This window comes from Hylaeus volcanicus, chromosome 8, assembly GCF_026283585.1.
Source record: "Hylaeus volcanicus isolate JK05 chromosome 8, UHH_iyHylVolc1.0_haploid, whole genome shotgun sequence".
Lineage (NCBI taxonomy): Eukaryota > Metazoa > Arthropoda > Insecta > Hymenoptera > Colletidae > Hylaeus > Hylaeus volcanicus.
The window spans coordinates 9,683,795-9,696,653 of NC_071983.1; the positions used below are offsets into that span (position 1 = coordinate 9,683,795).

The window sequence follows — 12,859 nt, forward strand, 5'->3', positions numbered from 1 at the left end:
AAAATTCTACCGTGAAATTGGTGAGCAGTGTGCAAGTGAAAATTAAATTGATCTAAACCCTGACGATTGGACTGCGAATGTTTACGCGAATTCACGTCTTATTTTCTAAACAGCGTATAACGTGTATAGTTTTCCATTGATGCGTTATGGACTTCCTTATACAGTCTCCTATATTTTAATTTGTCACAAGTGCACAATCATTCGCAGTAATGGTAAAAAATAGCCTGACCCGAAACGATGCTCATTAGGCTATCTTTATAACTTCATTTATCATACTAACGAGGAACGTTTATTCTTCGTTAATCAATCATGATTACCGATTGCACAATGATTCAGAATCGTGCATTACATTTTGCTCGAGGCTAGCTTGCAACGATCGGTCAGCTTACGTACCAGCGATTAACAGCATTATTTTGCGCCTCGCGCCCCAAGCGGATATCCCGATCTCGCAGAGATCCTTCTCCGTCAACGTGGGAAACGTAGCCATGTCCACCTCGTGAGACGTGAACAGGCCTGGCGGACAGAAAACAAGCGACATGTATGGCTAAGCTCGAAGCGGAAGCGTGACGTATAAAGCGTGTGTACGGGATGCATAGGCATTGTTTTTATCGTATAACTCACGAATATATTTTTCTAATCCAACGCTGGTCAGCATGCTGGTCAAATCGGTGTACCGGTGAGACAGGATTTTGTTCAGATGCGTGCTCGGCGTGTGTTCCATGTAATTCGAGCTCACGCCGATTTGTCCAACGCGGTCTTTGCCGGATCCAATTCCGAAGTCAATCTCTCCGCTGAACACTGGCGTCGTTGGTTCTTTCCACAAATCAGACGGACGAGAGGTGGTCAGTTCCTGCGATTGAAAACAAAACAGATACTTTTATTTATTTAGTAATTGCAAAGTAAAAAACTGAATTCATAAGGAACGTTGTACGATCTAATAGCAGAATCGGTATGTGAAGGTATAGGTGTCTGCAAAAGGTATCCAAAAGGGAGAGTAATTATGCAGTCGTCGAATAATGTTAACATTCTCATGCAATCGATGTGACCATTGATCATTTTTCACAAAAGATAATAGCTTCTGGTGTCTCAGTATTTGAAATACGGTATGTGACTATAGTCTGAGTTCGATATATCTATGACACTTATATTAACCTGCTTCAAGCATGTCAACGTATCTCATGCCATAAGTTCGCGTCGCAAATTTGAATAGTAGAACAATAACGAACTTGTAGAACCTAATATACATATACAGTCAGTCCTATTAGTATTCGAACCCTCTACGTCTATTGAAGAAATTTGTCTAAATTAAATGATAGACTCGACGATTTCAAATGAATTTTGTTGTTATATACATGTGTGAAGTTTATGCATGTACATATTTATAATGGCATATTGATTTGGAAACATGAGTCGTATCGTTTAAATTATACAAATTTCTTGAATAGATATAAAGAGGTTACGAATAATTATGGGACTGAGTGACATTTGTCGAGGAAACCCAATCTCTCTGTTAGCCCTTACCTTGCTCAAGTCTCCCGTGCTTATGGGAGGAATGGACTGACTGAATCCGTAGCCAGACCATGTGGATGTGGGAACGCGATACTCGTTGGAGTTCGGTTTCGCCTGCATCGCTTTCACGCTCAAGATTTTCTTCTGATCGTAGTCGAAAGGCGCGAGATTCTGTTGCACAGCCATTTCCAAAGTTTTCTTCTCGCAGCCGGGTGCTCGTCGATCGGTCACCGAGAGATCCGATAGAACACCGGATAAATCTGTTCGACAGAAAAGATTAGCCTCGTCGCGACCAGGAGCAAATTGAAGCAGATGCTTTAGGGACCTTTGCCAATTGGAGGACCTTCAGGGATTAGGTTGAGGGAGTTCCATAAATTAGGCACAAGCATTAAACGCTACAATGTTCAACGAAATATACAATTCTTCGTTCCTTATCGTTGGAACAGTAACAAAGTGTACGTAGATCGACAATAGCACAAGAAGGATTAAATAGACTTGTTCTCAAGGCGATTGAAAACGACACTCATGGATTTTTCTTTCCCAAAGGAAAAAATAAAAATTATTGAAGGCCTCGCAGCGCCTTAATCCAGTACCGAATCGCAATATCAGCTCGGAAATAATTATGCTCACCTAAATTAGGACTAGTCTCGGTAGGATTGACCGGCGATACGTTTCGAGGGCTGACCGCGGGACTAGATAGAGAACTGGAGACGCTGCTCAACGACGAATAAGCTGTCGAAAGAAAAGAAAATGATCATAGACTCGATCAAGACCAAAGGTAATCTTTCGACCGTGAAACTTACCACTGCATTCCTTGCTATCCGGCAAGTTGCCGTTCAGTCCGTGAATACTGTGAAAGCCAGCAACGCGTGGTACGTTGGAGTGGAGTTGCCCAATGCCGGGAAATGCATGGTTCTGTAATCCATGGGCGTGAGATGGCATCGCTTTGTTGTGCATCACGTGCTGCGTCGTCAGTAGATGGTTGAGGTGCGGATACGGGTAAGTGTGGTGAAGCTGTAGCGGCGAAAACATGGACGGTATCGACGGTAAGCCCCAATGAGGCGACAAGCCCATCGGATTTGGCGAGTGAGACATCGGCGACACGCAGTACGGAGGATTCTGCGTGTTCACCGTTAGCATATTCGACAGGTTCTCCGACAGACTGCCGACCAGATTGTTGGAACCTAAACATCACAATTGTTAGCACGTTGAATCCCAGACTGATTCACACGGAATTGTCTACAGGATTAAAGTTTTCTCTTCAGACCGTTGTAAACTAGAGCTCTATTCGGACTTATTTTCATTAATACTTCAAATTAATTGCTGAAGTTTCTTAGTGAAAAGCTCTGTCACCCACACGTGAGTGTTCGTGGCGTTCAACTCTTTGCAATTAGTTGGGCTAAAAACTACCCTACCTTTTGCTTAACTTTTATTTAAAGTTTCTCATTCGTACAATAAGTGAAATTAGAAATGGGAACAAGTCAAAACGCGTTAGCAAGTTGTTGACACTGTGCTGCCTGAATTTGATTTGTCTTTCATAATCGTGTGCCTCAAAGAGTTAATCCGTCGAATCGAATGAAATTTCGAACGGGCCGACGTTCATACGCGCTAACAGACTTCTACCAAAATACGCGCGATGAAAATTCGATAGCATCCTCGAATCATAAGTAAATTTAGAACGCAACGATACTCACCAGCTCCGTTGGTGGTTCGTCCCTGAAATATATTGCCAGCGTTCGGGACATGGTAAGTCACCGGGATCTCTGCATGTATCCTGGGCTCATCCAAGCCCAACAGCTGTTTCCTCGCTTCGTAAATGTTACCAGCGTTCCGCTCGATCCCCTTGATAATAACGGAAAGCGTGCTCTGTTTGGGTTTGTGCCTCACGTTTATGAACACGTCCAGCGACTGCATCAACTGGGAAATGTTCTCCGTGTCGACGGACGACATGGTGTCCTCGGGAAGGTCAAACATCAGAACCAACGGCAGGGAGCCCTAAGTTAAAGCGTGTGCGTTTTTATCCGGGATATTTTATTTGGGGGTAGGATTATTTTAGATCGCCTCGGAATATCGTGGAACGCGGAGAGTCCAAGTTTTGTCGGAATTTTCTGATATTTATAAAACGCACAAACGACTTGGAAGCTTCCACTCCGTCGAAGCGAGATGTTAAAAGTCGAGAAAAACGTTACAGCCAGCGGATGAGAAAAACAACACGAGAAGATAAGGAGGTCTTCCGATACGCGATAAGGAAACCGAATCACGCGGGCAAACATGACCTACCACTAACTGTTGTCGGGCCATGTAAACGTTATGGATGCCACCTGTGATTGTGATGTTGCTCTTTTTCAGGCTGGGAATGTTTGGGTCGCCCGCGTCGGGGAACAAGATTTGCGTGGCAGTGCACTGCATGATCATCTTCAAGTTGCTGCTCTGCTTGCCAAGCACGATACTGTGATGTTGCGGCGAGATCTCCATCGACATTTGTACTTGTATTTGACTCTGCGGAATTGAGTTGCTTTACTCGTGCCATTACCGATCTTTTGTTGACGTGGTACAGTAGACTCCATTCGAGCCGTTCACTGCGCAAATCGATTAACTCCGCCTTTTGAGAAATCTTAGATTTAAGTGTCGAAGCACTTGGTATAGTCATAACTTTTTATATTTAGAATAACTTTTCTGAATAACAAAGATTAAACACCGTTAAACGACAAAATTTTTTGTTCAAATAATAAATATATTGATATTTTGTTAAATTTAATTTGGAAAATCAGGCTTCTAGAGGTTAATCGAGTTGTGCAATGAACGGTTCATTTATTGGAATAAATTTAGTGAACTGCTTTCGAACTAAGCCGACGAATAAAGTTCGACTGTCAAATCGTGAACCGATTATAGAGGCAGACCAATTTTTTAACACAAGAATCAAGCCTGTAAGTGGCCTGATAGGATCTGTTCTGGATCGTACTTACAGCTAAGTTTTGGCACATGTAGTGGATCAGTAGCAAGGTCGCTTCCTTCACTTGCGACACCTCCCATTCGCAGCCCTTCACTACAACCAGGGTAGCGTGCAGCTTGGGCCTCGTGCGAAACATCACCTGTACGTTGTACTTTTCTTGAATCTTCACCACGTAGGGCGAAGTGGAGTCCGGCATGGCCTGCGACGCGCCCATGATCGGCAACTCGAACGAGAAGATCAGAGGCGTCAGGTTCTGGAAAAATGGTTGGGAATTGGTACCAAATCCTCTACAGTTGCAAGATTCGTTAACCTTTAACCCTTTCAGACCTGGCGTCCACAATTGAGGACACAAAATTTAAAAATGACCGGCGCTATCGTTTAGGGCGATTGTTCTTATTTGCGTACACGAAGAAAGACCAGTTTTTCTCGAAAACTACGCTATTAGGATTTTTTTTTTCTACATACTAATTTTAGTCAGATTTTACTTTAGTTAAGGAAGTGAAGCTACTCCAGTAGATCTCCGCTGGAATTTTACGACACACGTGCTCTTGCTCGTTATAAATTGATTTGTCGATTCAACTGATACACGACCGGGACAACTACTTTAAGGGCTGAAGGAGGCTGCGACAGGGATCGCGTTCGATAACGATCCGGCTTACCCTGACTCGAGCACGGGCTCGTTCGACACCCTCCACTTCGCCAGCAATGGAGACTTGATTGCTCTTCTCTTGGTGATTGCTACGGTTACTGTCCGGGAAATGAATGTGACAGCCGGTTTCCTCCATCACTCGTTTAATCGTCAGACCACCCTTTCCAATAATGTGCGAATGGTCGGTGTAACTAACGTCCAGTTTCATAGTTACTCGGTTGATCTGCTGCAATCGAAATTCAAACGTTTCTCGATACTCTCGTTCGTCGTTATCGGCGATACGCGTAAATAAAATTCGACGATGGTTCCGCCGTGAGCGCAGGGAACGATGGGAGGAAATCAATTTTTGATAAACAGCGACGAGCGAAAATAAATGGAACGTCAAATATTACGGACTAACGAGCGATACCCCGGACACGATAAGAATAATAATAATAAGTATAACTCTACGGACAAAATGTCAGAACAATTACGCGTAGCATCGGTTGCTTTACGAAATATTCAACATCTTTCTAGATAGTGTTTCGTTTTCTCGTGTGCTTAGGTTGCACTATTTTTAATGCCGGGGTGTTTGTAATACTTGGAGATTAATTCTATGATATATCTAGAAGAATTCTGACGCAATCGTCTCTGTTAATTATACTTACTCGTATGCGTGTCCTTATATTTAATTTCTACGTTTCTTCTCGTACCTACATTTCGAAAACGTTAACAAATACGTTAATTTTAATCGACGAAGCAACAGATTTTTATCTATCCAAAGGCGAGGATATAATTTACTTCCCGATTCCGTGCGCGTCTAATCAACAAGTATTAAGCAAAAGATGAATACCTTACTTTTTAACGAGATCATTATCCTGCAACTATATTAAGATCACATTTCCTACATCCTGGCCCCGTATAGATTCGTTTGCGAGTGCGCATACAAGCCTACCACTCGAATGACAGCAATGTGCGCGATTTCAAACGTCGAACCGCCTAGCTATCGTTATGTAAAAGCCGTCCTATAGCTGGCCAGGCCCCGTAACACGGTAACGGTGTCGAGAGTGCAACGCGCTCGCTGTTTTACAGCGTCTCCGAGCCAGAACCAACAAGACCTGCCACTCGGAGGAAAGTGAACGCGTACAGCTTTCGATCCTGCCACGGGTTTTGTGCGATCAGGTGAGCAGCTCCAGCGACAGTTAGCAACATAGTTGCTACAAATTGTGACGAGTCTCGCTAGGAACAGTTAGGTGCAACTGCGTTTCTTATCGAACCACTCGTTAAACGTCATCGTGAACCGGTAGCTGTAATCAATGATTGCGAATCGACTGACTAGTGACGTATTCAGAGACGAGTAATATTTTATTCATGTACGTAGAGTAATACAGTGATTTTGTTTTCTTTTGACTCTATAGCCTAGGAGTTTTATTTTATTGGTGGATGTAGGCCTCGATTCTGAATTTGAATTTCGTTATGAAAATTATTTATTGTTAAATCTTTCTTCTTGTGATTTTATCCTACGTTTGTTCTAACTGTTACTGTAACTATAGTTCATAGATCATATTGTTTAGCAGTGTCCCTTCTTCGATAATCAAAGGGACAAAATCGTTCAGCGATTCTTTAAAATTAAATTGCATCTATTTTTGAAAATCTTCAGTCTCATATACGTATCTAGTAAATCTAGCTCTATACGCTGTTAATTTAAGTTAAACCCGTACAGATTTCCTTGTTCGCAAAGTGAATAGATCTCCCGCGAGATTTGAAGGCTCCAATAAAAAAATAACTATCATCAAAGATCGTGTTTGCCTCCTTTTCGACCGATTTCTTGTGATCGATTTCCCTTGCTGAATTTCTGGACGCGCCACTGTATTTAGCGATGGTAAGGCTACGCTGCGCTGGAGATAACGGTACGCAGCAAGGAAACAAGCCAACGATTCGGGCCGGATCGGTAAACGCGCTGGCGAGCTCGTCGCGACGCAGGACGTCTCGCTTTCTCGGCTGGGAATTCGCGAGACAACGTCCGCGTATAAATAGAATGGCTTCTTCCTACGTGGTTGTCGGCCCCTTTCCTTCGCCGATCCTCGAGACCCGGAGTGCGCCGCTTATGCGACCAGCAATTAAAAAGAAAATCGCTGGATCCTATTAGAAAACAACGACCCACGCCTGCCGAACATGCCTGCGGAATCGAGCGAAAGTTTCGCGATCCACGATCAAAGGATTCGAGTAGCTACCAGCGATATTTCTGGTAGAACCGTGCGTTGACCCGTAACCGTTTGCTGCTTGGTGTCTACCGTAAAACGACTAATGGAAGGAAAGATTCTCGTTTAAGGGATGTCGTCACCTTCGAGATCTCGCGGATAGTTCGAATCGTTCAATTTCCATGGCGTTATTCATCGAGATTCGTCGCTAACGAAATATTTGTACCGCCTTTGAAATGTCGTGTATTTAAAACCTTGAACTCTCTAATCTCTAGTTTCGACAACGAAATACATCTCGTAGGATTCTCCATCTATCTCGGGGGCCGATCGCGTACCAGGGATGTTTTGAAAATATCCATCGCTGGTTGGACGATAAGAGCGATATGCACATGCGAATCTTATCTCGACCTCACTTAGCTGTTTCTCTTCAGCAGTTGGTCTTGCTAACTGTTTTCAACAACCCGTAAAGCACAAATAACACGTAAACCACACTCTACGTTGACAGAAGGAACGAGACGTTAAAATTATGCTCGCGAGTCGTAAAGTTGTTTTCCTCGAGAAAACTGCGACATCAGATGATTCGTGACATTCAGATAATTCTGTCCTTCGCGATATATGCGAATGTAACGTTCCAGGTTGTTAGAGGAAATAAGCGTCGTTGTGCGACAGTATCCGTTTTCGTTTCGACTGTGATTTCGATTGTCCAGATAAAATGCTTCCCAACGTTGGAAATTTACCTCGTGCGATTGGCACTAATAAAATTAATGCGTCGTATTGAAAAATCAATATCGCGATATCAATTACACCTACACATTGTTATTAAAGTCTTGTTGCGAGCAATCCGCGAGTTCCTATTATCGTTTGGACGGATTATTTGCGATAAGAGCCGGAGAAATGTTTGTACGTTTCGCGGAGCGATCAATCTGTCATGCTGAAAGTCAGAAGCCGATCGGCGAGGTCGTTTGTAATCTCGCGACTGACGTAATATTTCGGTAAAAACCAGCAACACGTAACAAAGATGATCAAAATTGTATTCGAACAGCAGACAACGCGTGTATTACCTTTGCGAAGTCTGTTCCAAGTATCAACAGTACATGATTTCAATTACTAGACAAACCCATTCGAAAATTTTCCATTCATTAATTTCACTTTTATTTTCGAAGAGTTACATGTTCAGTTCCTCGCGACATATTCAATACCATACTTTAAACTTTAACTCTTATTCAACGAGTAACGGATAAGCAGCTGTTTATCTGTTACTCGTTATTGGACACTTCTGCTCCGATAAGAATTTCGTCCATCTCTGTCAGCGGTGCACGCTGTATCTTCTCGAGTTGAAGATTTTTCTCGAAAACAATCGAGTAAAAGGTAATTGCAGCCGTCCAACTACAATTCGTAATTGCGATTGCGCTGACGCGATTAACGATTACAAAACGTAATCTTACAATCACGGTAATTGATTGCGTAATCGATACTAATTGAAATTGATTACCCAACTCTCCGAGTCGAAACCATCGTGAATCGCGAACGAGATAGAACGGGAAAGACGTTGCTCGCTTACCCTCGTGTCCAAAATTTCCATTATCTTCTCCTTAGCGGCTCGCACGTCATCGGGTCGACCCGCGACCTTTATATGCGGATCTGTAAAAGAACGGCGAAACAAATTATGCAACAGCATGGCAATACGTTGATATTATTACGAGCAACTATCGACGGGGCACGAGAACCAACGAACGCTCACGGACGAGACGAAAGGCGTCTAGGAGACTGCTTTTAGTATTCTCCGCCTATAGAGCTCTTCGGCCGTCTTTTCTTCCTGGATATGAAACGCTCCAAAGTCGAGAACGGTGACGTGTCGTCGCGGAAACCCAACCATTGGCGATCGAGAAATCGATCCAGGATCGTGCGGAACGATCGCCACCGTTTTCAAACGAAACGCGATAGGCGCTTCGATTTCGACGAATCGTAGTAAAAAATACCTTGCAAAGTATTCGATAGGACACTAGCAATCATGAGATAAACTTTTGAATATGTTATAACATTTTACGTAGTTTCATTCAAATTTCTATTTTCATTTTTAAATGCAGTATTATTCAAGAGTTGAGTAAGAAAGATTCTAAATTCTAACAAGGGACGATTGGTAAGTTTTCAAGTAGAAGCATGAATCCTAATATTCTCCATTCTCGAATGAGAAGCTCTATTTTTTTTCATCTCGCCGAACCTTAATTACGCTCGTCGCGCAACGAACCAATTACTATTTGGTGAATTCTCAAGGTTCGTGTATTAAAAATGTTTCAAGTAATGTTTATTTCGTTCTTTAAATAGGATATTCAAATTCGCTTTAAAAAGATTGAATCGATTAACATCGTTCAAGTCAGATTTCAATTAAAAATTTCACATTTGTATCGTAAAAAACTACATCGCAAACGAACGGAAACGTATGAAATTTTCGTTTTCCGATAACTCGGGTGGCTGTATAAAAAAAAAAAAAACAAAAACGAGCTCCGCAATTAAACAAATTAGCTCGTAAATATTCATCGCTGCGACAGTTCAAGGCAGTCTATAATTATCTTAATACACGTGAACTGAAAAAATAGAGTATCGAGTATTTTCCAAGGTGTAGTTAGAAATGAAATCGATGGATCGGTTTATTAGACGTGCTACGAACAAATTGTAGTTCCGAATCACGGCGAATGGTATTGTTCTGTAAAAAGGGAAACGAAAGCTCGAGGAAGGCGAGCGGAAAACTGGGCAGGCGATACTGTTTGCGTTGAAAAAAGCAGGAAGTCATACGACGTGGAAAGGATGTCGTAATCGACCTCGCTGAGGGAAAGCCACGGAAACTCGTCGTTGCTCGTCAAAACCAATACCATTCTTAACCGCGTAAACAATTTTGTCGGATCGGTGCCCACTTCCGCGAACGAGCCACGCCTGTCGTTTCTGCGAAACAGAGATGGACAGAAGTCTTATCACGTTAAAAACATCGAGGAACGGAAGACCAAACGGAACCGGAGATAAATACAAATTTTATTGGAATTACAGATGACGAATAAGAACACATCCTGATTTATCAGCGGCTCGTATTCGAGTAACCCCTTATAGAAATCATTCTTGTTTCGATCAACGTGAAATGTACTTTCATTCTGTAATCTGAATTCTGATTCTTTAATTAATAAATGGAAGATGTAAAATAAGGCAGCCTTTATTCACGTTTTTTATATAGAAAAGATTTTTACCCATCTCTGCCTTCGGTGCAAGGAGTTTTCGCAAAGATCGATACTCGCAGATCCGCCTAAAAATACCTCCGACTGCGAAGAAGAAGAAGAGCGCCGGTTGGTAAAAGGAGAAAAGTCCTTCTGAATCGAAACGGTGACCCAGAAATAGATTTTCGACCTTCGTGAATCTCTGTTTGCAACATGTAATTGCTTGCGCGAGATAAGCACGTCGATCGCGATCGATGATCGACTAACTAGGTCAGCCCCTAATGATTTCAGGTATCTACTTATCATTAAAAATACGATTGCATTAATCGACGTGTTCGATCATCTAGAAGTGAATCGAACGTACATCGTTTTACAGAAATAAATTCGTAGGAGGTAACTGTGAATTTCGAACGAAACGAAATTTATTGCCTGTAGATTTATTGATAGTTTATTTAATCTATCTCTGTAGCTATTCCGATAAACGTTGTTTATCCTTCATTCATCGTTCGAGATCTATATCTAGATAAGGCTGTTATCTTATCTCCGCGTTATCGATCATCGTTGTACAGCTGAAGTGCGAATTCTGTGGGCTTCGTTTCCCGAATTCCTTTTCCAGACCGTTCTTCCCTCGCGAAAACCGAGTTCGCATTCGTTTGGACAGTTAACGGTCCCCGTTTTCGAAACGAAAGGGAAACGAAACGAAACGTTATTCCGAATGATATACTATGTATTTCCCGTTGCTCGAATTATTTCGACGCCCAACGTATCTCGTCCCTGTGCAAGCGCCGATAAAGCCTGTCACGCGTATCGCGAACCGACTTTCGTAACGCTACAATTTCGCCAAGCCTTTCTTCGGCCATCGGCCAAAGCGCCATCGTTCGAAATCGGATTCGATGCGATTCGATTCACCTCATCACGCTGAACAATCGAAAAAAAGGGCCTACGTTACGGCTCGATACGTCAATTTATTCGCGCGACGATACCGAACGCAACTGCTACTACAAGGTGATTCATAAATGCATGACTTCAGCATATATTACAAAAGTGGACTGTACCTTTTCTGCACGATGTCAATCGAAAATAATGCGCTTCGATTCATTGCTTAATTAATCGATGGTTTGAGTCGGGTCTTGAAAATGTATCGATACTAACGCTATCGACTCGATTGTATTTTTAATTTCTTTCAATTTTTCAGATTACTCGGTTATTACCGATACCTTAATTTTTAGTATAAGAGTATAACTAATCCGTTACAAATTTGTTCGCAAACTATCCATTTGCATTGCTATATTTTGTATTATATTCGAGTTCGCATATGTATTTCCGAAGAGGGTCACGCAACCGTGCCACCGAACCATCGATTAATTGAATAATTAATCAGTCATGCTACTTTTGCACGACATCATCGCCATTCTCTCGTCAACGCGGAAACGTCTCGACGCTTTCGACAAAGCGAGTCGACTCTGAGTCGCGGGCACGGAAGAGTTCATCGTGGAAAAAAAAAACACCGTTGCATAAATTCACGATCGCCGAGAGAAGATACGGATACGGTTCAGCTCGCGGTCGACCTTTTAAGGAGACGAAAGTAGAATAATTCTATCGCCGAATGTCACGCGCCTGGGTTCTACCGTTCGATCGAACTGGGACATGCCCAACCAAACTTATCGACTCGTTTCGTTTACTAATAATTCCTGGGGCGAGATAACGGTTCTCGATTCGAACAACAACAACGGTCGCGAACTCGCGAATCCGCCTAGAGACCTCTCGAAATTCACGAGGATCGATTTCAGCCTGATTCGGACGCTTCTTGGAGTGACGTTTCATACCTTGACGAAATTTAAATCGAAATTTCGAACTTATTGTACGTGTAAATCGTAAGAAACGGGGGAAGAATCATTTACCCATTTGAATCACTTATCGCCAATGTTTTATTTGAATTTGATTGCCAAATTGGACGCAAATATGCGCTAATAATGAGAATGGGCTAAAAATGGAGCGAAATACAAAATTGTCTTACTTCGGACAAGATATTTAAAAACATGATCGTCTCGCGCCGATAAGATACAAGTTGGAACGCTCAAACCTAGTGGAAAAACTCCAAAACGGAGTAACTGCTTTGTAATCTACAGAGAAGTGCCATAGCGGAGGTGCTTGTTCGAGTAGTCATAAAATGAACGATTCTCGAAATTCTGACGAATCCTTCGACGCACGTTTAGCTAAATGCTACGATGCACTTAAATTTCAGGAAGTGATCACTCCAAAAGCGTACAGAACCAGGCGCGACAGAAACGAATGTCGCGAAACGCACGCGTATTTTTCCAATCGAACGGAGCGAGTTTCGTTCAGGAAAGGCAAGGTTCCGACG

At 42.5% G+C, this 12,859-nt stretch overlaps 1 protein-coding gene across 6 annotated transcripts in view; it reads right to left on the reverse strand.

Annotated features, from left to right (window-relative positions):
- The window catches only part of LOC128880929 (protein bicaudal C), a 33,105-nt gene that overhangs the window by 4,551 nt on the left and 15,695 nt on the right, over positions 1 to 12,859 (reverse strand). For 4 of the 6 annotated variants that reach the window (XM_054131495.1, XM_054131494.1, XM_054131499.1 and 1 more), the window contains 10 exons: positions 8,853 to 8,932; positions 5,122 to 5,337; positions 4,476 to 4,715; positions 3,790 to 4,008; positions 3,204 to 3,504; positions 2,313 to 2,693; positions 2,140 to 2,241; positions 1,522 to 1,769; positions 622 to 850; positions 394 to 513 (listed from right to left, as the gene is read on the reverse strand). In XM_054131495.1, the coding sequence (XP_053987470.1) occupies positions 394 to 513; positions 622 to 850; positions 1,522 to 1,769; positions 2,140 to 2,241; positions 2,313 to 2,693; positions 3,204 to 3,504; positions 3,790 to 4,008; positions 4,476 to 4,715; positions 5,122 to 5,337; positions 8,853 to 8,932 (2,136 nt within the window). The remainder of the gene's footprint in view (positions 1 to 393; positions 514 to 621; positions 851 to 1,521; positions 1,770 to 2,139; positions 2,242 to 2,312; positions 2,694 to 3,203; positions 3,505 to 3,789; positions 4,009 to 4,475; positions 4,716 to 5,121; positions 5,338 to 8,852; positions 8,933 to 12,859) is intronic. The other 2 variants (XM_054131496.1, XM_054131497.1) reach the window with 2 other exon arrangements.